General features: G+C 47.3%; 1 protein-coding gene across 1 annotated transcript in view; it reads right to left on the bottom strand.

Moving 5' to 3' along the window:
- Positions 1–19,656, bottom strand: part of CCDC85C (coiled-coil domain containing 85C) — a 103,401-nt gene extending 83,745 nt beyond the window's left edge. The window contains exon 1 of the mRNA XM_084287603.1: positions 18,903–19,656. Coding sequence (XP_084143729.1) covers positions 18,903–19,614 — 712 coding nt within the window. The 5' untranslated portion in view covers positions 19,615–19,656. The remainder of the gene's footprint in view (positions 1–18,902) is intronic.
- Between the last annotated feature and the right edge of the window lie 4,747 nt (positions 19,657–24,403).

Below are 24,403 nucleotides of genomic sequence, written 5' to 3' on the forward strand. Positions count from 1 at the left end.
TTGCGTGATTTTCTTGTCTTTATCTCAATCCTTGAGCCCTTTTCACATATTTTCTCCCCATTCCTCTTTGAGGAGGGGGAGTGAGAGAGCGGCTGTGGTGGAGCTCGGCTGCCCACTCGAGCGGAACCACGACAAACGGAAAGGGAAGTCAATGGCTTCTCTTCAAATTTCTGGAGGCAAAAGACAGACAGCAAGCCCTGGCTGGGTGAAGAAAGGGAAAACACCCCCAAGCTGAAGGGAGGTTGGTACCTTGGCTCCTGACCTGGGACCTACCAAGGGCTTACCTGCAGCTCAGCCTCATCAGGTCACTCCCCAGGTCTCCACTGACCACTGGAGAATTCAACATCTCCAAACTACCTCTTAACAAACGGGAGGATTTAACACCACAAGGACGGGATTTTGGTTCCTCCTAGGAAATGCCTGTTGTCTGTCACTTCCTGGGAGTAAAAGTTATCCCTCGTTACTTCTCTTACAGCAGACAAAGCTTCTCGGCCCTTTTTACCCCCAAATACAGAGCCAGGTGTTCCAAAATACAAGTCACAACACAGTTAAGAAGGGCTAAGAAGACAAAAAACAAACTAGAGAAGCAGGAATCCCAAATGGGTTTTGCCTGGAGGCAAGGGGCAAAGGCAGCGAGGTGCAGTAACTTCAGCAATATCATTTTACAAGATTCGAATAAAAAATAAAAAAAAAGAAGGTCACCTTGTCACTACGGAGATTGGGTGGGATTAGGTTAATACCAGCGTGTCCAAATAAAGGTCAGAAAAAGCTCATCTCATCAGCAACGTTAGGAGGGATGGCCATTAGCAAACCGAGAGCATGCTGGTGCGGTTGTCTAGGCGGGCCTGAGGAGGAGGCAGATGCCACCCAAAGGAGCTCGGATCAGGAAGTTTGCAGTGGCTCTCGGAGGCAGGTTTCCAAGCCACGGATTTAAAAGGCAGGGTTGCATGGGCTTGTCTGGATTTGCAGAGCAGATCTGCCAAACATTTCAGTGCATGTGTCAGTGACACAGACCAAGAGACCTGCGTATGCTCCAGCTGGAGGCTCCCACGTTATGTTTGAAGGCCGGCAGCATGCAGCAGGTCTTTGCAGCACATTGTGAGGCCAGAACTCCTCAGAGAGCAAGGCTGGGAGGAAATCCAGTGACAGGGTAACTACAGTGCTCTTCTTGAAGGCACGGCAAGTAGGAGGCTAACCCTTGGCCTGTGATGATTCATCTGTTTACAACCTCCGACATCTTCTGCCACCATTCACACAGACACTGCCTAAAGCACCTAGCAAGGATAAACCAGCATGGCCCAAACTCACCTGATCCTTTAACCTGGTCACAGGGAGGAGAACCTCATCTAAGGGAGCATGAGGAGGACTCAGAGTAGCTCCAGAGCACCCAGGAACAGCCTCAGGTGGAAAAATGGAAATATCTAAGAGCCTGTTCCCCCCCTAAGTGCTCTGCTTTACAAGCTGCTTTGGGCTGCAGCCTTGCCCGTTTTTGTCCAGGCAGGACCAGTCCTTGCTCACTGCAAATGTTCTTCTGATTAGCCACGCAAAGGTTAAACCAGGTTTGAAGGTAATGACTGCATGACTCTCACCTCTGCCGTACGCCCAGCTCCCAGTGCCTGCCCCCACAGCGAAGCCTTTCCAGAACTGCCCCAGGGTTGCCCAGAAGCTGCCCGCAGGGTTTGCTGTCCACAGTGACCCTGCTGGGAGGCAGAACGGGCGCTTGCTTTGTGTTTGTGTCAGCAGCCCTGGCTTCAGTGCCTGGAATTAGGCTCTGCGCAGATTAGGCATCGCGCTGAGCTTTATCTCTGGGCCTAATCACCAATAAAGTTGCAACCTGGTGCATTTGCACTCTGCGAGGACTCTCCCAACAGCACGGCCTTTACAGGTCATCTGCCGCTAACCGTGGCCGGGCTTGTCCTGCTCCGGGTCCCGCTCCCACCGTCAGCACAAATCCAATTAGGGGCACAATGGTCCCGGCTCCCCGGCCCCTCCGAGCCCCCGCCCAGCGCCTCCCGGACAACGGCAGCTTTTGTTTCAGCCCTGCTATTGTTGGGGATTCTCTCGCATCCGTGGACAGGGGATAAAGAGCGGCGTTGGGAGAGGTGTTTTATGAATGAGGCCTCAGAGCACAGCCGTGCAGCAATGCGGGGCCTGGCCACGGACAAAAGGGGACACGGCTTGCAAAAGCCGCGTCGAAATGAAATCGTTAAAGATGCGATACGCATCGGCCAGGAACGAAAAGTTACAGGCTAACTGAAAATCAGAGGTGAAATCCTAGTCCTTCCAAAGCCAACAGAGGTTTTGTTGTGGACCTCAGCGCAGCCAGAGTGTCTCCCAAAATACTTAATGCTAAGCAAACCGCCTAGCAGATCCCATTGCTTTGAGCCAGTGCTTTGAAAAGGTTTTACATCATGTTGATTTGCAAAGGGGGAACAAAATAATTTTATCTTAATGCTGACATTTCCCAATAAAAAATGTAGCAGTAAATAGTAGAATCTGCATCAAAGAAATTAGGTCAAAAATATTACCTAATAAAAATCTAAATGGTTCCCCTAATGTCACAGACAGTGCTCTGTTCTGACCTTCAGCTGATGTAATGAGCACTTGAAACAAAATTCATCAACAGGAGAGGCCTACGTGTCCTACAAGACCTGCAGGAGTTACAAGGACCTTCCCAGCTTTGTAGGAGCCAAAGACCAGGTCAGCTCTTCAGTGCAAGGATCTAAGGATCTGTCAGAGCCCAGGCAGCTGACAAAGCTCAGCTCAACTTCTCAAACACCTTCAGCACCATGAGCCTTAACAGTCAAGCTACCCTTGGCCACAGCCCAGCTTTCTGTACACAGCCAGGCCTAGCAGGGACAAAAACAACTGCAAACCCAATCCATTACGCTGCAAAGTACCCTCCTTGTGAGGCTCTGAAGATGTTGCAAAACCTTTCTTAACCTTTAAAGAGTAGAGGCAGACACATAATTGCATTCAATGAAACATCATATGGTAATAAGCAGCAGTGGAATAGGCAAGTGTAAATCTCCCATTCAGGAGAGTGTCACATGTATAAATCTATTTACCAAGGATTACTCTGTAGCTCCTACCACAATAAATCATCAGGAAAATGTCTTATGCACCGCTAGCAGAGCAGGGATCCAGAAAAGCCAGCAGGCTATTCTTCATGTGCAGTCATTGCTAAGTAGCCACCCTGAGAGTTTGTTACAAATACGGCATTAAGTCACTCTGCTTATTTGGTATGCTCGCTCAGATGCTTGGTGGGGCTGGGATTGTTTTTTGTTTTGTTTTGTTTTGTTTTAAAACCAATACTTTCCCCTTTGCACCATAAACACTGCTATAGACTACAGCATTAAGCTCACAAACCGGGTCCAAAGTCCGCTGAAGGAACCACAGAGGCTCTTTTGATTTCACAAAACTTTGGACTGGTTTGCAATTCATCATCAGCATTTACAAAAGAATGTTATTCTGGCCTAGTTTCTGCTCAATGTAAATGTTTTATGTAGGCTAATCCCAGATAAATAACTGTTTTCTTGCATTATCTAGATCTTTCACTCCACATTATGGGTTGTATTAGAAAGATTAAACACTGCACAGTCAACTAAGAGCCTTTCTATAGGATGCTCCAGCTCCCAGCCCTGCAAGGATGCCATGTCACATGCTGAAATACCCTGTGCATCTCCATACCTGTGCGTAGCCTTACCAAAATCTCTTGCTCATCACCAAGTTTGTTACTTGTAGCCATGAGCCAACAGTGCTTTGCAAAAGCTTTTGTTCTGTGCTGAAGGGCTAAGGCGAGGTCATGTTCCAGAAGTAGCAAGACAAGGAAAAAGACCTCATGCCTGTGTAGCATTTGATAGACCAAGACCAAGCTAAAAACAGTGGCCATTCATATGCAACAGCCAACTGCTTTACAGCCATTTAACTGAGTGAGATACACTTCTGAAGTGCAGCAATAAACAGAACACAGCTTCAGCACCAGAGCACACAACACAGCGCAGTTCCCATATCTCTGAATATCACACTAGAAGGGAATACTAATATCTCTCAGCTAACATAGGTTATCGCACAATTCAAATCATTCCTTTCTTTTGCTTATTACCTCAGTTGCTATTCGTATGCTTAGCACCAATTTGATGGAAATCAAACAACCCTCTTCATGTCCTCGTGGCCTTAAACTGCACAGCACAAGACCACAAGCCAAATTCATCCTTGGTATAAATATCTCTCTAACTGGATGTACAAAGCCTCAAAAAATTGCATTCCTCAGTGTGATAACCTCTCAAAATTTGAGATGAGTCTGATCTGCATGTGGAAAGAGAGTAAACAAGGCAGTTACTTCGGAAAAGAAAGAAGATCTGCACCTTTTTTCGAGTGCCAACTAGCTTATTGCAGTTTCCAGCGTGCCAAAAAAATGATAATCAACCACATGTAAATCTTCCTAGGAAAGCCCCCAATCTTCTTCTAATAAAACGTCTGTAGAAAACACAGGTATGTTCTCTCATTTCCAGCCCTCACCACAGAACTTCCACGATAGTCACCAGCCCACCCAACGCAGATCTGGAAAAACAGCTTCACCTTGGGCAACTGATACCACAAACGCTGCTCATCCTAATAAGCAACTCTGTTAGCAGCTGCATGGCCACATCACAGAGATCACCACCTCCAAAGCTAGATCCCGACAGACTCTTGCTGGGAGCCTCACTGGTCTACAGTCCTTGCAAAAGCACTGAGATCCTGGAGCAGCTTTGCAGGTAGGGAATAGTTTACTGCAGAAGTAGTGTGTGAAAAGTTTGTTTGCATATGTGTATATGAGCTATTGAGGGACTTTTCCCTTTAGAACCACCTTTCTGGTAACTTCATAAAACACTAAATTCACACAAAAAAGTATTTATAAAATTTATCTACAATGCTCACGTTGCAGAACATCCCACTACATAAGCGTGTACAAATAACGAGAACATTCTGGGATGAACTTAAGAAGAAGCTGCTAGAGAAAAATCTGTGCATGCCCATCACACTGCTTGATCCCACCTACTTTGCAGGGCGATTTTCACAGGCATCACTGTCACTGCCCTTTGACACGGGCAATTATCCGCTCCCGGTCCTGGCTGACCTCACATTCCTTACCCACCTGAAACTCCCATGTAAAGATAACAGAAGTTTTCATTCACATTAGCTTAGCCTCTTTGTTCTGGAGAAGGAAATGATATTCATAATGCCCAAACTGATTTCATTCCAGTAGAGGATTAGCTTCTCTCTCTGTCGCTGTCGAACGAAAAGGCAAGCAAGAAATTACTGTTGAATAATTACAATGCTTTTTGCTCTACAATGGATACCCGGAGGTTTGAAAAACAACCCTTTTGCTGGATTGAATCTGCAGTTAATTTCTGAGCGTGCCTCAGATACACTTAGGAAGCCTACCGAGTCCTGCAGATAAGGCCCACACTGAGGGTCGGAAGATGAAAGCCCTGTTGCCTGCTCTGTGCATACTTAGGCTAGTCAACATCCAAACCGTAAAAAAGGGCAATAATGCTACTTCTCAGGCTTATAAATATGCTATGAGGCCAAACTCATTAATGTTTACAAAGCACTCCTAGACTCCTTGTCTGGAAGGAGTTATACAACCATAAAGTATTATTCATGCTGTTCTAAGGCAGAAAAGTCCGAATTACTGCAAATCCAGCAGTAGCTCTTCATGCACCATTAAGGTTTACTACACAGTCTTAATCTAATCATAAGCACTTCAGAACCCAGATCTGTCATTCGAAACATACAGATCAGACTTCATCACTGAATAACCAACTGGGTCAACTACAGAGAGCACAGGACACACACGCACATTTTTTCTCATTTATACCACGCATCTTCGACTGAACCATTTGTGTTTCCGAAACTCCATCATTACCAGTTCTCCTGACACCTTGCATTTTGTTCACTCAGGATTTCAACAGGTTCAAATCCCAGGTAATGGATCCATTTGCACATTTTTAAAAAGCTGAGATGGGAAGGTGAGCGAGGTCCAAATCTACACCTCCTCAGGGAACTGATTCCTTCAAGCAACTTTTTCTGCCTGTTATTATTATAGGATCTCCTTCACCTCGCCTGCAATTCTGAAAGCGTATTCATAACTAGTGGTAGGCTTGCTCTTGACTTGCTGATCAAAATACAACCTTTATACCTTCAGGCATCACCATCAATGGTGTGCTGGAGGGAGTTCAACCCAGCTGAATGAAACTGAGTGGTAAAAATAACAGCTAGCTCCCAAACCACATCTTGGGTAACTCATTCATTCACTCATGTACTCCTCTTCCTTCAGGCACCTGCTGCATCTCTTTCCAGTGGCCTCCAACTCCACCCTGAGCTGGGCAGGCAATTCTCGCTGCCCACTCCTCTCCCATCATGAGGACATTTCCCCCACCAAGCGCAGCACAAGGCAGCAGAACCGAGGAAATAAGGAGCTCACCTGGGCTCAGTGGAAGCCCCCAGCTGCCCTCCCGCTCTCTACCCTCTTGTAGCAGGCCCAGGAGATGGGCACCTCCACAGCTCCCTGTGATGGGCCACACAGTCCACGTGTGTCTTTTGACAGAGCAATCATCCAGGTATGAAACCTCCCATTTAAAAAGAGGAGGTCAAATCCAAATATTGCCATCCTTACCTGTAAAATGTACCGCATTCAGGGAGTTTTGCCCTCTAGATCACATTCCTTTTACCGGGCCAATTCCAAACCTTTCCCTAAAATATTGTGTTTTAAATATTATGTTTTCCTCACTTTTTCCTCACTTTGTGCATTTGCTATTTTTTACAAAATGCTCCCTTTACTTATAGAAAAATGAAAAAAAAAAAATAAGACATGCACCAAAGTCGGTAAACACATAGCTTTAAACTTAAGCGTGGCTTAAACAACATTGCTGTTCAGAGGAACATCCTTTTAAAGAACAAAATTCCAAAAGACCTTAATTATGCTTCCCAGGGTTAACAAAAGGATTTGTGTGATCCAGTTTCTCTTCCTTACTACAATGCAGGTGAGTGATGGATGTGACTGAACGCAATACACGTAACCCCACGGGATCTGCACCCATGATTTTAAATAATTAAATGGCATTAATTTGGGCGATCCTTTCCTCCCCGCCCCACTGCTGCTTAGCTTTACATATAGAAAACATTTAGTGCACGAGGCAAACAACAAACAGGAATATAATTAGTCCTTTCGAAGCGAGACGCTGTTTAACTTAACTAATTGAAAAGAGAGAAAGCCAAAGCTTACGCTGCATGGCTAGCGGCGAAGTCATAAAATGCCACTTTTCTCAAGTTCGTACTCCAGTAATTATCTTTTATACAAAGAACAGTGACTCATAAATCTGCTTTTTCATAAAAATCCTCCACAAAGAAATCTGCAATAAAAGAGCTCCCCTCTTTTTTTTTTGGTCAACTTGAGGCTGAAACAAGGTCTTTATGATCTGTGGGAGTGGAAAGTCATTAGGGTTTCAATTCCAAATGAAAATTAAGGCTTTTAACTTCCCATACTACTCATACTGACAATCTTTCATACATAATTGCCGAGGAAGAGTTACTGCAGTCTTGTCACCCTCCTAATGATTTGGTGATAGGCTGACAAATAGATCCTCCCTACAAATTCCCCTCTGCAAATGGGAACAAAAGCCAAAGGTTGTTAAGAAACACTGGGTTCACACCCGAGAGTGACTTTGATGACTTCTCAGTCCGAGCTTATTAGGAGTCACCAAATTAGTGGAGTCAGAAATAGTGCAATCAAGGGAACAGGTAAGAATTTAATTGGAAATAGGCAAGGTGTCTTCAGCAATTATGGCAAAGACGCGGCTGCTTTCTGCTGCAACACGGAGCAACACAACAAGAGCCCATTTGCTTCGACTGTGGACCTGCACCTTAGCTGGAACTGCACCAAGCTGCCAGACAACCAGCATTTTAAATTCACATCTACAATATGATACCAAACAGGGCGATGCAGACAGGACGAGCTGAAATACAACAAATGCTGTCCCCACTCTCTGAAAGGTATCAAGGTAGCCTGTTGCCCTGATACCGCAGTGAAAGCAGTATCATCTTTCTGCACTTGTCTCGCTTAGGTCTCGCTGTGGAGAGGCAAAAACACCACTCTTTGTCTTTTTTGCTCTTTGTCTTCTCATTTGGGAGTAGAATCCCTTATTTGACAAGTTTCTAGTTTTGACAGTTGTCTGGAGACTGTCCGCAGTCCGACAGCCTGCTGTCCCACGGGGCAGATACAATGCAGAAAGAAGCACACCAACACATAAAATACTTTTATCCAGTAAAGTCAAAACAGGATTTGAAGCAACTCCAAAACTAGGAATTAGAAATGTCTGGAGTTTAAGTTACTATATGGGCTGCTTGTTCCTTGCTAGCTCCCTATAACTGAAAACCTGCGTTGTTTGTTATCACTGGTATCATAGCAATGGTTAGAGGCCCATCTGAGGTAAGGGTCTAAATCTGTAGAGCTCTGTACAAGCACGTTGTAAACGATCCAATGACCCACAGGTTACTTGGAGAAGATAAAGGAAATATATTGTTCTGGTGCTATAAAAGGTGAACCTGAGATTTACCTAAGGCTACATCAGGAAGTCATGTTGCAATGAGAAAGAGCACCAAATCTGAGCCCAGTCTAGCACTGGAAATTGCAAAACCATCCATCCTTCTGTTGTTATTTTAAAGCTTACAGCTAAAACAATGCTGTCTTAACTGACCTTATAAAAAGAGGACTGTACTTAGTTACAGGAGGCCAGGAGACAAGCACTGGGAGACTGATAAACTGGTTAGAATCCAGAAAGAAAATACCTATACCAAAACTACCAGACAAAAAAAATATAATTAGAAGATGGTTGAATCCATTCACACGCATGCAGCTATATCCATGTGGCCTGGAAGACTGAGAGCTCCAGAAGCAATGATTTTTTCCAAGGTAGACCATGCAACCACTCCAGAAAAAAAAAAGCTCTCCACAAACAAGGCATCCATCATCGTGTTTCAGGACGAAGAGGAATAATCGTACAGGCTTTAAAAACCACTCCCCATGTTTCAGGAGGTGTAACAAGCGGTTAAGAGGAGGCAAAGGGAAAACTCCAGGAGGAAATCACACCACAAAATGTTTCCAGAATTGGAAAACAGAAAACCTGCTGCACTGGCTGAAATATCCAACTGGTTTGTAGCTTCAAATATAAACATCACAGAGACTGCAAAATTGAAATAGAGAATAAGTGCATAGGTGTAGGTAACAGCAAAGGACAGGTGTGCCAGCAGACTGCACAGCAGCACACAATTGACTCACTCACGGCCTGGGTTTGAGTTGCAATCAGGAAAACGAACAAGGGGATATTTTATCAGAGTTTTTCACAATATGCCATCTTTGTGTGATGCATGGGCCGCCGGTGAAGATCATATAACCTATAACTACATATCACATTCAACAGCAAACAAGCTTTTAACTCAGTGGAAAGGGATTAAAAGCTCTGCAGATCCAAAGCACAGATCGAAGTTATATTCAGCTGCTGGGAAACATACAAATATGAGACTGCAAACCCCAGTAAGGGAGATAAGAAAAGGAAACCAGGAAGACAAAAGAAAATTATTCATCACAAAAGTGCTTTAAGATTGTACATAAAAATAAGGTTTTCATAATACATTTGTTAGGAGCTGGAAAAGATTCAGCATCAACAAAAATAACATTTTCTTTTATTATTGATACTCTGTTAGCATCTGATCCTCCTACTCCAGAATAAAAGAATGGACTTTTATGTAGGTTATCCTGTAGCTATTTCTAGTAGATCCCACTAGAAACAAAAATGGGAGGAAATCAGTGAATACATCAGCATGACCATAGTAAATAGCTGCATGTATATAACTGGGGCTACACAAAAATCATGCGGGCTATTACCTAAGTAGGTCAGATTATGTCCTCTTGTGGAGATTACAGATCTGCTTTGCATGAAAGACTAAAGCAAGTATAAAGTCTTAACTCTATTCAAGTCAAGCACTGTCCCTGTAGCAACTTTACAGGGCACTGAGATGCACCACGCTACCAAGTGGTCCACGGCCTAATACAAAGTCACAGCCATCCTTCAAGGAGCACAGTGTGACAGGAGTGGCATATATAGGACAAGACATTATCAATAAGTGTCATAGAGTGAATGAAATGAACCTTTGCAAGTCAAAAACTGCACATGAAAGATGGCTGCAAATCCTCCAGAGACTGCTTAGCACTTAATGGAGAGCCAGAAACCAGGAATGCAGGGTTTAACCTTGCACTTGTGATACACAGCAACCTGTCTTGGGATGATCCAAGGTAGGAGATGTGGGGAAAGGACAAACAGTTGTTAAATCTAGTCAACCCCAATAGATCACATAAAGATACTGACAGCAAGCCTCCTGCTGCAATGGTTTCCATAGAAATATTAAGCTTTGGGGACTGGAAATGCTGTAAGGCTTGCTTTTCCTTTTTCTCTTTTCTAAAATAATGGTTTGTTTTTATTGATCTACTTTGAGTAGTCCTTTTGTCTGCTCTCTTCCTCACCATGTTGTCTTCTGCAGTGAGAGGACAGGACAACACCACAGCTCTCCCCACCGTACCAACGAGGGGTTCTCAGCATCACTTGGCTTTGTTTTGTCGCCCCAGGAAGGCAGGGACAGGTCAGACAAGGCTGCCAAACCCTCAAATATAGGCAACCCTGGATCATCCTACTGCCCAAGAGACAGCTTGAAACATGAGCAAGATACCTACTCTTGTATCCAGTTCTCCATCCATTTGCTCCCCATACTACTTCCTCTGCCTCCCACAAGGATCCAAATGCCACCAATTTCTCTGTTTGAGAACGAAACCCCAGCATTTGCATGAAATGGGGGGAAAGGCAGCAGCATGTAGTCATGAGTGTCATTGTATGGAGCTGGGGGATGGAGCCAAAGAGCTTTTCAGAGCACTCCTGATTTGATTGAACTAAATCTGCCAGCGAGCCTGGGCTGACACAACTACACAAGACAGCTAACATGTCACCCCTTCAACTGCAGTTTACAGCTGGGCAATGCCCTGATACCATAAGCCTGGCACTCATCACTAGCGCTCCCTCCTCTCCAGACAGCGCAGACATCTCCCACTGTACCCACAGCAGACAAAAAGGGGATATCCACTCCTGCAAACCAGTAGGAGAAGCCCTTATCTCCTAGCCCAGACAATGTTTTAATTCACATCAGATGCAGGACTGCTTCAGTCTGAGTGTGAGATCCCTGAAATGGAGTGTCTGTAGTCACTTGCCAAGACGAGTGGCACAACAGCAACGCTGACAGCACGTAGCACATGGTGCGTTAAGAGTCTCCCAGTCTCAAATCTCACCAATAAATTAACCTGTAATCTATATTGCCAAGAAGAATCTTTCACAAAGACCCTTTACAGGAGAATCCTTGAGCAAGGTAAGCATTGGGCACAGTTGGCCAGGACATGGAGGGTATGACCAGGGTGCTGAGGGTGCTAACCTGGCAGCCTCCAGCAGAGAGGCTCCCCCCAAGGCCACTGCTGCTCCCCAGAAACTGGGCAGGCAGGGATGGACCTGCTGCTCTCAGGAGGGGACTCTCAGAAAACCTGCATTTCGGCAGGTATGAACATTGTGCTCTTTTGCCAGAGCGGGATATCTCCTTGTGTCATTGCTCAGAGGTGTAAGTCAGCAAAATACTGAGCTTTTGGAGAGGAGTAAACACCAAGGCAAGAAGCAACTGAAGGGAGGAAAGAGCATATATAAACCTGTATGCATAGGGACTGAGGTAACCTGGCACAAATGGTCTCGGCCCAGATGTGAGTCACCATGCAAGCGTTCAAAATAACCTGTACAGCAGCCTTCAATTGCCATGGTGATAAATGTTTCCTAATGCCTAAGAGCAGCTGAGTCCTGAACTCCACACACCTCATTCACTAACAAAAGCACTCATTACATTAAAAAAAAAAAAAATCACAAATGAATTGTGGCCATTTTAAGCCTATCTCAGATCAAGGGCTGATCTACACGCTCTCCTTTCAATGGGGAGTGCTATGCTCCCACCGCCATTAATTCAGAAGATGGAGCTCGCTCGCTTTTTTTGCTTCACAATTCAGTAGGCAAGGGAAAGACAGATTCTGTGAGACAGTGTTACTTTTTCTGCCAGGAGTTATCTATTCGCAGAAGTGGGTCAACTTTCTCTTGGTGGACATGTTAGTGTGCGAGTGCCTAGCAGCGCTGCCTGCGAATTTCTGTCCGCTCCGCGTGCGGAGGAACCTCTGCACATAACTATTTATGGCAGCCAAGTGTTTCATGAATTGCAGCAAGTTAACCACAAGGGGATGATGACATTTGGAGACAGGGCAGGATGAATTCTGGCTCGCAGACAAAAAGTCAGGTTAAAAATACAGAATGCAGAAGCAAACCTAGTCAGTCGCTGCTAATTCGCAGGAAAACTGGATACGTGGCCCCCAACCTTGCCTGCTCCACGTGAGCAGTGTCGTGTGTTTTGCAGTGGGATATATATTACAGACATGATGAGCATGGAAAGAACTTCAGCATTCCCAGAATCAATAGTTTTAAGGGTATTTTAAATGGCCTAATAATTCTCTTCATTCACCTCACGACACACCAAACATTTTTGCCACTATAAGCACCTCACCCACCCGCTGTTGTCCCTCTCAGAGCTCCTGCAAAGGGCAGCCCAAACACAGAAGGATGCTGCAGCGGCAGCCTGAGGGGACAACATGGGCAGACCATACTGTGGACATGTCTCTGAGAGCCACAAGCAAGGCCGATACCCAGCTCCTGCCAGGGAGGCTCTTGCCTGGGCCCTCTTCCTCCTCACCACAGCCTCCATGGCAGGCCTTGACCCCACACAAGCGTTGACCCTTGAGCTCTGAAGCCTCCCCAGCACCACTGCTCATACCCCTCATCTCCTCTCACACACCACGTGCAACACCTGCCAAGGCTGCATTTTGGGTTCCCATGCCTGCCACTTAATTAGATCACCATTTAATTTGATCCTCAGCTTTATTTGATGAAATGCCTCCAGAGGACCAAATCATTTACATGTAACCAACACAATTTATTTCCCTTATTTTGATTGCTTTTGACAAGAGTAAGTGGATAATTCCATCAAAGGCCCATAGAAAATTGCCTTTTAATCAATACATTTTTTTTCCTTCAACAGGACAGCTGAGAACAAGATATCTCTTTAGAAAACTGAAAGAGGAATACAAAATTGAAAAGCACTACTATACAGAATATTTCCAGACATGGCCTAATTTGAGTGCCTTAAGTTTCTTGAGCCTTTTTTTCATGGGCACCAGCTTCCCCAAAGTTTCAGAGCCTAACGGGTTGGCACACACTTAATGCCCCAGCAGGAAGGCAGGAGTGGACAATGACAAAGATGCCTCCAGCTGATGCCCCTTGGTAGAGGCCAATGACTGCTGGCTACAGGATACTCAAGCTGTAGCCTCAGCATCTGAAACATCAGCATTTAAAAACCTATTAGCAGAACTCGGTGAATGCAGAAGAGAACAGGTATTTCTACAGAGGTATTACATTTAGCCTATCAGCCCAGGGAGAGTCTCCTTATTTAATCACAAGGAAGCTGTATGTAGTGGCCTGTGATACCAAAAATACTAACATCCTAAATACAGAAAAGTTAATGCAATGTTTGAAGGACTAAGAGTGCTCTTCATGTCACAGAGGTAGGAATTGGTCAAGTAGATGAAACTTTGCTTCACAGTTTGGCAGGAGCCATCGAGGTCTGATGTGTCTCCATCGTAGAGAAGAGAGCTTCCTCCAACCCAGACCGTTGTGCCCATGTGGTATGGGGACTGCAAGGAGGTGACATCTGACTGGTACCTGAAAAAGTGATTTCCTGTCTTTCATTGGTGCTCACACAGCTGTGCTGGAAGAGTGTAAGATGGTCACCACAATATTTCAGTAAGGTTGATTTCACCTCACTTTAGATGGCTGCATATGAACCCAGGTTTCCTTCCCATCAGTAAAAAGAGCACATACAGTGTACAATGCTTCACCCTCTAAAATAGACATAGGTGACATAAATCATGATACCAAAATCTCTTCTTTCACATGTCCTACAAAGGAAGCCCAAGGAAACAAAAGATATTACAGCCTATATTGTAGACACCTCAATTTAAAATTAGATGAACCTCATCCTTCGCTTCTGCTTCTACATATTCTCATCTCAAAGGCCTCATTAATACGTCATAGTAAGTAATATGTATATTGATTATGAATACTCTAATAAAAACAAAGGACTTTGGCCTAAAGGCTATGTGAAAAAGAAGAGAAGTAAGTACAGAGTATCTACACATCCAATCAATACCAACCCACAGGGAATGGCTATTTCTCTTTGCCACCATTTTAAATGCAATATATCGTACCCTCTAGGTAAATATGTGGACATTTACAAGTGGGAATCAATAGAACTAGAGCTCTTCCCACCCCCTCACCCAGAGAGACCATTCTTCTTCCCTTGGAGCAGACAGCAGTGATGGGCCATAGATTAATGTCTCTGCTATGACAGGTTATCTGCTGTGCCCACCACCTGCCTCCATACCTCTCTGACCACTTTTCAAGTGTTGATATTTTTAAGAACATTTCTTTTTAGAAAACTATTCATGCTGATAGAAAAATACCTAAACATTTCACTCAACTGGAATAAAATCAAAGAGACACTGGAAACAGCTTGGCACATTTTGGGAACTCAGAGCAAACAGCTTCAGTGGCAGGTGAACGAGAAGTTCTGCTGACAAAAGCCATTTGATGGTGGAGGGAAATTAAAGCCCAAAACCTTTGTAAGCGTGCACTGGATTTTGTCCCAGACACATCAACAGCTAGCAAGTCTGTATCACTCCAGGCTCACAGCACAGGCGAGGAAATCCACAACATGCGCTCACCCTCGTCTGTCTCACAGCAACGTTACACCAGACTGGTAGAACTCATACGCTGCCTGCCTGCGGGACCACACCAGCCACCGGGACTGACTTGTGCGGAGCAACCACCAGCAGGCAGGACCAAGTCCTTCTACATTTGCAACAAGGGCACATTCACTCCTTCTTGTCAGCTCTCCGTCTCTCCCAGATGTACACATAAATCCTACCAAAGCCAACTGTCCTCTAATTGTTATTGGATAAACAGTTGTTCTAGTTAGATGGAGAGGAGGCTAAAATTAGTGGAAGCCATTACTCTGCTTCAGGGAGCATAGAGTCCCTCCTCCCAGGGTTCCCACATTGTAATCCAGTGTATATCCCACAGGACCTGAAGGCTTATTCCTCCCCCCAGGTCATGTTAGTATCACACAACGTGGCTATCTTCTTTTCTTTTTTCCCCTCCAGTTTGGTGTTTTTTTTTTTGGAAATTTTATTCTGGCAGAAACCAGGCAGTAGCAACAGCAATAGCTCCAACTGGGCTGCCTCACCCAGCTGGAAGTCCAGAAAGACTACGTACATCCACAGAGACACCCGCCATGCATGCAAAGTAAAGCCAAAAGCACTCACAAGCACAGCACAGCAACTGTACTTCAATACCTGCCCTGGATCTGTGGGTACATTCATTGGAACTACAGCACATCGCTCAACACGGATGCAACTGGCCAGATCACACAGCCTGCAGGTGCCCCTATCCCTGCCACGACGGTTCCCAGCTCACACACCACTAAGCAGAGAACGAAAAGACCATTTACCTTCAGACTAAACACATGTTCTCCTGGCTTTCAGCAGGATATCCGGAGCTGTGTAAGAGCATGTCATCCAACATTAACTGCTGTACTATCAGTTGTGCTTATTACCTTATCGTCCATGAGCAGATATTTAGTCATCAGGTTCCAAGTATCAGCTTCCAAAAAGCCGGTTTATAAAAGTAAATAGACTCAGAAAAGTCAAGAGAAGGTGGATCACGGATCGGATTGGGTTTGGTTTTGTTTTTAACTTGCACCACTTCTACTGAATTCACCTTACAAACCTAGAGTTTAAAGTTCATCACCTCACATTGGGGCAGGTCACTGGGGCCAATAAATCAAGCCCTGGCTTACCAAGTCACTTCCAAAGGATTGTTGAGGAGAAAATAAATATTTAATCCACCTTCGCTTGCTAAGATTTCATTAAAAAGCTGTCAACCCAGGAGCATTTAACAGCTGCCATTCTCAACTCCTTCAGAAAAGCACTAACCTGGTGACACAGTCTGCTAAACACCTGGAAAAGCAGGGCACCGCATGAAGCCCAACTGACTTCACTGCCAGCGGCAGCACATTTCAGGACCTCCCAGCTTCCTATAATTTCCAAAAGCGCTCTAGCTAACAGCTCACCATCCCTTGCTCTCACCACTTGTCCAAGGCTTCTGCTTACTACAGATGCCAAGTTCTGCCCTGCATCTGTTTCAGATCCATCTCCCTCCTCCGTAATAAAGTACCAGAGGGCTGTTCATCACTGCACCAGTTGTGCTGGCCAGGCTGCTTCATCCACCAGGTAGTTACCCAGTGTGTTAAAGAAAGGAGATAACGGCAAACCAGACTGAATTCTGTAACCTTAAAACAAAAAGCCACCCTTTCTCCTCTTTCTTCCTTCCATTTTATACCAAAAAAAGAAAAAAAAAAAAAAAAAAGAATCATCAGGAAAAGAGTACAAAAAGATTAACATCTAACCTACATGCACCAAAAGCAGAGTCAGCACCAAGAGAAATGGAAGGGAGCTGGTGCTGCAGAGGCTGCTGTGACAGCTCCTGCACCGACCTGACTTGCTGGATTTTTTCCTCCGCATTCACTGTCCCTCCTCTTCCACATTGTCACCGGCTTAAATGAATTGCCACTTGGTCACAGGCAAGCCTCCCCACCAGACTCCTTTCTGTCAGTCAAAAAGAGGCCCGAGAAGCTTTGCATTTACATATGTATTCACAGGCACTTCCAAAGGCATGCTGAGGGAAATGGCCTTGCTGAATACCGATGCTATCTAAGAATGACTATTTAAGTCATTTTACAGCTTCACTACCTAAGAAGAGAGATCAGGCTTGTTTGCATCTTTCCAGGGATTATTAGTCTAGAAAGTGCAGATCATATCTGTGCCATCCTCAGAAACGAAGCCACACAGGTTGGCAGTAAAGAGGCAGCTCCAGTACTTCTCACATCTTCCACAGCTTGAGTTGGGCAACCCTGAAACAGAAGTCACTAAAAGCTAAGGAAGTATTTGATAACTAAAAGGGATTTGGTCTCAAAGCTGCAAAGCCCTTCTGTCCCAAAACAATAACAGCACACTCTATCTGCCAAGTGCTCTCTGGGCCTCTGAGAAGGGCAACGCTTTATGAAAATAAAATCACACCAGGAGCAGAAGCTAGCTGAAGGTTTACAAACAAGATACTTCTGATTTACACAACTCTAGAAGAGAGAGAGGAGAAAAAACAATAATAGGATGCTTGCCACATCCTGCAACATCTGGTGGCTGGATCACCCTCTAAACCAGCAAGCCCTGTCTAATGGGTGAGGTGGCAGTAACATCTCCAGCTGCGAGTGGAAACACGCAGCTGCGGCAACAGGACTGAGCATGGCAAATTCGTGGATAAACATACCACTTGAAATCCAGGCTGATTAGTGCCGTGTGCCCTCAGATCTCCTGGAGCATCAGGACTTCCCATAAATCACTGAAAACAAGGACCAGCACTCCCTGGTCCCACCAGGACCACCAAAAGCTCTGGGAACTGAAGGTGGTGATCTGGTAAACGCATCCAGCAGCCCCCTCCCCAGCGTCCTGCCCCTCTGTGGCCTCTTGTGCCCAGCGAGCCCCAAGTGGCACCAGCAGCAGCCAGCCTCCAAGGCTCCATCCTGGTGTTTGGAGGAGGGCTGTGTGTATACCAACCCAAAAATACCTCTCTGGGAAATCCTCTTGGAAAAGAGGATTAAGTACATTTAAAGGAGTCTTGTACACAACAATTAAACAGATTGATGCCTGGTTTGACTCCTGTTAAACCCTCCTGACCAAACTACTCCTTCTAGGAGTCCCCAAAAATCCATTTTAAAGACATTCCAATATTATTATTTTAATGCCTGACCACTGTTCAACAGCAGGAGAAACTTTGCTTGCATACAAGCTGTCAGAGGAGGTTTGGCATGATTTCACAGTGGAGCTTGTTTCTAACTTTAATGACTGGGCTGAACAAAATTGTGAATGCAGCGTCCCGTTGAGAGCAATCTCTTCTCTACAAACAAACCTGTTCCTGAAGAGGAGCAAGGGAACAAGGGGAAGCCAAGTTCCAGCTCTCCAAAACTGGTGGGCACACCATAGCCAGGCAGCCTGCCTGAGAGCCCACGGAGCTAACAGGTGATGCTCCACGCAGCATACCTCGACTTTAATCAGCTTCTTCCAAAATCTCATTTAGGTTTTTATCAATCTCATCAAAACAGCTGATAAACAAGCTACACGTAACCCAGAATATTTAAAGGGGAAGAGTCAGAGGAAGAAGGGATGGGAAAATCAGCATTTAACTCTGAAAACACAGACAGCTTTTTTCGAGGGGGAGCAAAAGCAAACATAACACCAATCCTCCAGATAAAAACCCTCCAAGCCTCAGCCCCAGATAGCAGTAACACAACCCAGGGGCACCACGCTGGGTGCAAGCACCGCAGAGCCCTGTGACCACCGCCACCACCCCACATACACATGGGTGCTCCTCCCCACACCACCACCCCCAGCTGCTCTGCCGGAGCACCCTGGGGCCACCAAGGATGGGCAGGGCTGGGGATGGCAAGGACCACGGCATCCCTCACACCCTTGCCAAGGGGGCTAGGCATGCTGAGAGGAGGTGGGCACAGGGCAGGACCAGCAGCACCTGCAGCCAGCAGGGCTACGAGGAGGGGGACAAGCTCACCGTTGAGACCATTGGGGATGCTCCGGTGGTGGAGAGGCGCAGACAGGTCGTCCATAGACCTCCGCATGGCCCCGGCCTTGCTGTCGCCGGCCTTGTGGTGGTGGAGGTGGTGGTGATGGTGGTCAGGGCTGCCTGCGCTGCCCGTGCTGGAGGTGCTGCTCCCGTCCCCCACGTCCCTGGTGGCCGAGCCGCCGTTGAGGTTGGTCAGGCTGGCCTGGCTGTCGATGGAGCTCCGCGAGCCGGCCCCGCTCCGCTCCTCGTCCAGCATGAGCACCATCTCCTTCAGCTCCACGTTCTCCCGCAGGAGGGTCTCCTGCCTCGCCTCCAGGTCCTTCAGCTTCTGCTGGTACATGCCCACCTCCTTCCACATCACGCTGGCCGTGTGCCTCCCAAAGCGCTGCCATTCCCTCGACAGCTTCTTGCCTTTCTGCCGGTCGTCGTCCAGGAAGCAGCAGAGCTCCCGCAGCTCCTGGTTGTCGTCCTGCAACTTCTGGTTGACCTCCTTCAGCCCGCGGATCTCGTGCAGGTGGAGCTGCAGCCGCCGGTTCACGTCCTTCATCAAGTTGCCGTGTTCCACCATTAAGTTCATCTTTTCATTTTCCACTTTCCTCAGTCTTTTCACCAGCTCCTCCTTGCTCCACCTCAGCATCTCCTCCTCCGAAATTTTGCTCAGGTCCTCCTTGGACCCTTCGAGGGGATTTTTTGCCATCATCTGTGCTCAGGCAGCGTCCGCTCCGACACGTAACAAACGGGGTTCGGGTAATTCGGATTATTTTTGTTCACCTGATTTCCTGGGACTACGATTCACTGCAGCATCCTGGGGAAGAAATATTATAGTTCCCCGCGGAGAGCCGGACAAGGAAGCACAGCAAAGCCGGACTGGAAGATCTTCTCCCCCGCAGATCCCATAATAAAAAACCAACCCAGATTGGGGGGAAAAAAAAAAAAAATGATGAAAAAAAAAAAAAAAAAAAGACACCCCCCCTAAGGGGGCTGCGGGGAACGGGCACCCCCGGGCTTAGCCTCCGCAGGGGATCGCCCAACTCACCCCGGGTGCACCGAGCCCGGCGGCCAGCCCTGTCCCCGGGGGGCTCCGTCCACTTGTTCGCCCCCTGCAGCCCCGCGGGGCCGAGCCCGGCGCGGTGGCGGCGGCTGCTGCCGGTGCGGCGGTGCCGAGGGAGCGCAGAGGGAGCCGGCGCCTTCCCGGAACGGCTCGGCCCTGGGCACGGAGGGGACGGGCGGCAGCGCCGGGGCTGGTCCCACCTCCTGCCGGCCGCGGCCCTGCCCCAGCCGAGCGGAGGAGGAGGAGGAGGAGGAGGAGGAGGAGGAGGAGGAGGAGGAGGCGAGCGCCGCCCTCCCCCCGTGCCCCATTGGCTGCAGGGCCGGGCCGGGCCGTGCCGAGCCGGGCCCCGAGCGCCGCGCCCCGCCGCCGGCTCGGGTTACCGGGGCCGCGGGCAGGTACAAAGGGACGGCGCCGCCTCCCCTCCCCGTTCGCCTATTTTATTTTTTTTTCACCCCCTTTTTATTTTTTTATTTTTTTTTTTTTATTTTTTCCCGGGAAGTAGCAGGCCTGGGAAGGGTGGGGTTGGCCATGCAGGAAAACGAGCCCGCCCGGTCCCGGTCCTGGTCCCGGTCCCGCTCCCCTCTCCCGGCCCGGCTTCGTGCCCGGGTCCCCACGCTGCAGGTTGAGCCTCGGCCTCCTCTCCGCACCCCGGGGCCGTCGTGAGCCCTCAGCCCACGGGGGCAGCACCGGTTCCCCGCGGAGATCTGCCCCGGTTCTGGTGGCCCGGGTGCAGGTGTGCTCATGTCACTTTGGACAGAACCAGATAAAGGGTGCAGAAAGTTCACCGAGTGGATTCCCTAGGCAACGCGTAGGCAGATTTCCTATATCCTCGCATCACATCCCCTTGACTTTTACTCTAATGCACTTTTCCTTGGAATAGGCTGTTAGCTGCTTTTGGCCGGCATCGTGTTGTAGAAATGAAAGATGCACCAGGACAGGGCAGCGCTGCCAGCTGTTTCCCACATGAGAATCCTCAGAAAGCCCCAGGGAATCGGCAGCTTTGTGTTCCCGAGGAGCCTTGGTAAACGATTTGACTCCAGGGTTAACTCAGTGCAACCTCAAATTTGTGACCGCACCGAGAGCTGGTCCAAGCCACCCTCTAGCAATAAAGAAGCATCAAATCCAGTGCCGGAGCATGGGACACAGAGCAGATGGCCTGTGTGTGGAGGGAGCATCACTGCAACTTCTGCCTTTTGGTGTTGCCTTCCTAAGCTGAAGTAAAGCTGCATTTCTCAGATGCTGTTTCTTCTGCATGAGCTGTGCTGGCTGGTTTGTGAGCCCAGACATACCCTTGGCAAACTAGGACAGGTGCCAGTTCCCTGCTGAAGTACAACAGCACTTCCCTTCTTCTGGTGGAGTTCATCCCCTCCATGGATATTCTTGGTCCTTCTCCTCTCCCAGTGCAGCTTTATTAACAAAAAGGGAGCAGGAGCTTGGGATCAGTCACTTCGTGTGGGATATGCCCGTGGTCAGCCACTGGTAACATGCCTTACAGACATGGAGATGTGAAGACAATGGTCCCCTAGCAGACACAAACCAAGGTCATTCCCTGAGGAGGAAGAAACCAAAATGCCCTTGTTTTCATGCCATGAATTCACCATTGTGGCAGGGTCGGCCCTTGGGATGCAGAAATCAGCAGGTGTCTGCGCACCACCTTGTGCCTTGGAGAGGTCACTTTTCCCCGGGTCCCTCAGGCCTGGAGCAGGTCTGCTCCTGCCTCCCTGTGACAGGTCTCAGATGTCGGGGTACCCACACAGGGGGGCCACCACCAACCAGCTGCAGAACCAGGCCGTGTCATACCTCCTGCTTCCCACCACCCCAGCCAGGCCGCTGGGAGGTGACACCCCTCGTAACGGGGCACGCTGCCGTGCCTCAGGACTGCACCGCATCGAGAAGGCACCCAAGTGTTTTCCAAGCCAAGTCTTATTTACACGGCTTTAATCACATCCTTCCCTGCAGGAAGCGGAAAGTGCTTCTCCCGGACCCTCCCAGGCGGTGATCTGCCTCATGGATCCCGCAGGGGCTGGGGGGAAGGAGCAGGATGGGGGCTGCTCAGGGAAGCTTTTCCTCACAGCAGCCATCGAGGGCAGGAGAAGCCTCCAGTGGTGGTGCTCACTGTGAGTACAGGTGCAGCTGCACCACGGAGGTACCTGGCCCCTCATGTTTCTTGATCTTTTTCCCAAGAAAAGCTGTTTTTCCACATGACACTTTTTGAAGTTTGAGCTCTGCCGATACCTCTGCGGAGAATGAGCCCGGCAGACAGGGGGGCTCCTCAGAGGAAGCGGGGAGATTATTAATATCCACAGAGGAAGTCACTGTGATGATTAAGACTTGCTTTCAGTGCTCGGTGGGTATGTCTGTGCTTTCGGAAAAAAAGGGCGTTGCATTGCAGGAGAGGCAAATCCCTTCAGCTTGGAAAGGCAGGAGTGTTGGAGCCCAGGGGCAGAGCTCGGCGGCATCAGAGGGTGTCTGTGGCCCAGGTTATCCACGTGAATAGTGGAGGTGAGCGTTGAGACGAGGGAGGTTTTTCAAGTGTTGTGATATCTCGGAGGGAAAGGACTAAGTCAGTGCAGTTTTATGATCAATAGCAAATGCTGAGTTGCAGGCAGATTTTTAATCAACACGAATAATACGTAACATTGGAGTATTTTTGATGGGCTTGTGCTTTTTATTTTTAGTTAACAAACCCAGTTACCCAGCGTTGTTCAGAGTGAATTACCATTTCCCCATGCCAATTTAAGATGAAGTGCAGAAGCTGGTAAACAACACGCTACGGATTCCCTTTGGTACATTTGGCCGTGGGGCCTTCCGCAAGCTGCAAGTGAAAAGCAGGTTTAATATGTGTGTCACCTGAAGCTTTTCGTGCCCATGTAATACATCATCAAAGCCCATCCCTTGCATCGAGTCAAGTGGACACTTCCACCCTCTTCAGTCAGGGGCAAAATTTTAAAGCGAATTATAGCATGATAAAAATTCAAGGGGGGGGGGGGGAAAAATCTACCGGGTAAAATTACTCTTGATGGTAACTCCTGAACTCAGCAGGTGACACAAAGAAGGAATTTGTGCCCTGATGCTACACAGCTATACGTAGCCGCATTTAAGCCTTACCAAAGCATTCCCTCTACAGGGCTACACAAGAATTACAGAAAGGACTTCAAGCTCAGGTCTGTGCTGCTGCTTCATCCCCGGAGAGGGGTGGCTCTGCCAAAGCCCATTCCCCTGGTGTGGGAGCCCCACACCTGACGGAGGAATGAATCCCAGGGACTCTCATGTGGCTTTGCTTTCCCAAGGCAGCGTAGGACGTCCACGCCGCCATGTGAGCTTCAAGGACTTGCTCCAGTTTACACAGACTGAGGACCTGTCTCATAAAATGTGTACTCCATGAATCATTTACATGGGTTATAAATCCTCCGCTGCACTGGTATTTTCTCATAAATCAGTGCCAAGGACTAATCCTTGATTAATGTTTTGAAATATACCATCCAGATTGCGACAGTGGAAGTTCTGTTTTGTGCAACAAAGCTGTACAATAACAAAAACTTGCAACGCTTCTAATCTCTTCCATTAAGACAGATACCATGTTCCTAGCCTGATTAAGCGGTATTTTGAGCCAGAACATTCGTACAAGTAGCAGCTACATGACAGACAGTCATGCGTCATTCTCCCTTCTTTTCCCAGTGATTCACTGTATAACCCGGGCAGATCAGACGAACCTTGCCATGAAAAGTCTGCATCCCTCTATGTGCCCATCTGGCTGAGCTGCGAGGAGAGAGCAGCCTCCAACAAGGTTCTGCATCACTCCCTGATTCTGGCTTCTGGCAATATAACTGGGCCGTCCAGTTCATTCACTCTGCTTATGAAAGCAGTGTGTATTGCTGAGGGTTTCACCTCGTGGCCACAGAACGTTTCTATTCTGTGCCCTGAAACGACTGTTATAAAATTAAAAAATGAACCAACTTGTTTCAAAGCCTTCAGGATATTTGGAGAAAAATTACGATTGTGACCAGCAACTCTTTGCCATGCCAGAAAAACAGGTCCTCTAACAGGCATAAATAGTAGCCTAAACACAGTATGTTTAAATCAAGTGAAAAAAGCCCATAAAAATCTCCTAAGCCACAGTGTTCACCAAAACTTCATTTTCAGTGAAGTTTCTAACTACTTCCTTCAATGTAATAGATTTTTCTCCCTAACATAAAGATCCCTAATCTTTATGTTGGTAAAGGATCAGAATCTAAATCCTAAAAAGCAATAGGCATCTATGGTGCTCCTAGCTGAGCGTTGCAGGTGACTGACGTTTCCCAAATGCAGATATAATAGCTATAGCAAAACTTTCACTGCTAGTTAAGAGTGTGATGAGGATCCAGCTTCAGTGAGAAGTCAGAAGGCTGCATACGATATCAGAGCTATTCTTTCAAATGTTAAGAAAAAAAAAAAACAA

The sequence above is a fragment of the Netta rufina genome (assembly GCF_964035555.1).
Source record: "Netta rufina genome assembly, chromosome: 5".
Classification (NCBI taxonomy): Eukaryota; Metazoa; Chordata; class Aves; order Anseriformes; family Anatidae; genus Netta; species Netta rufina.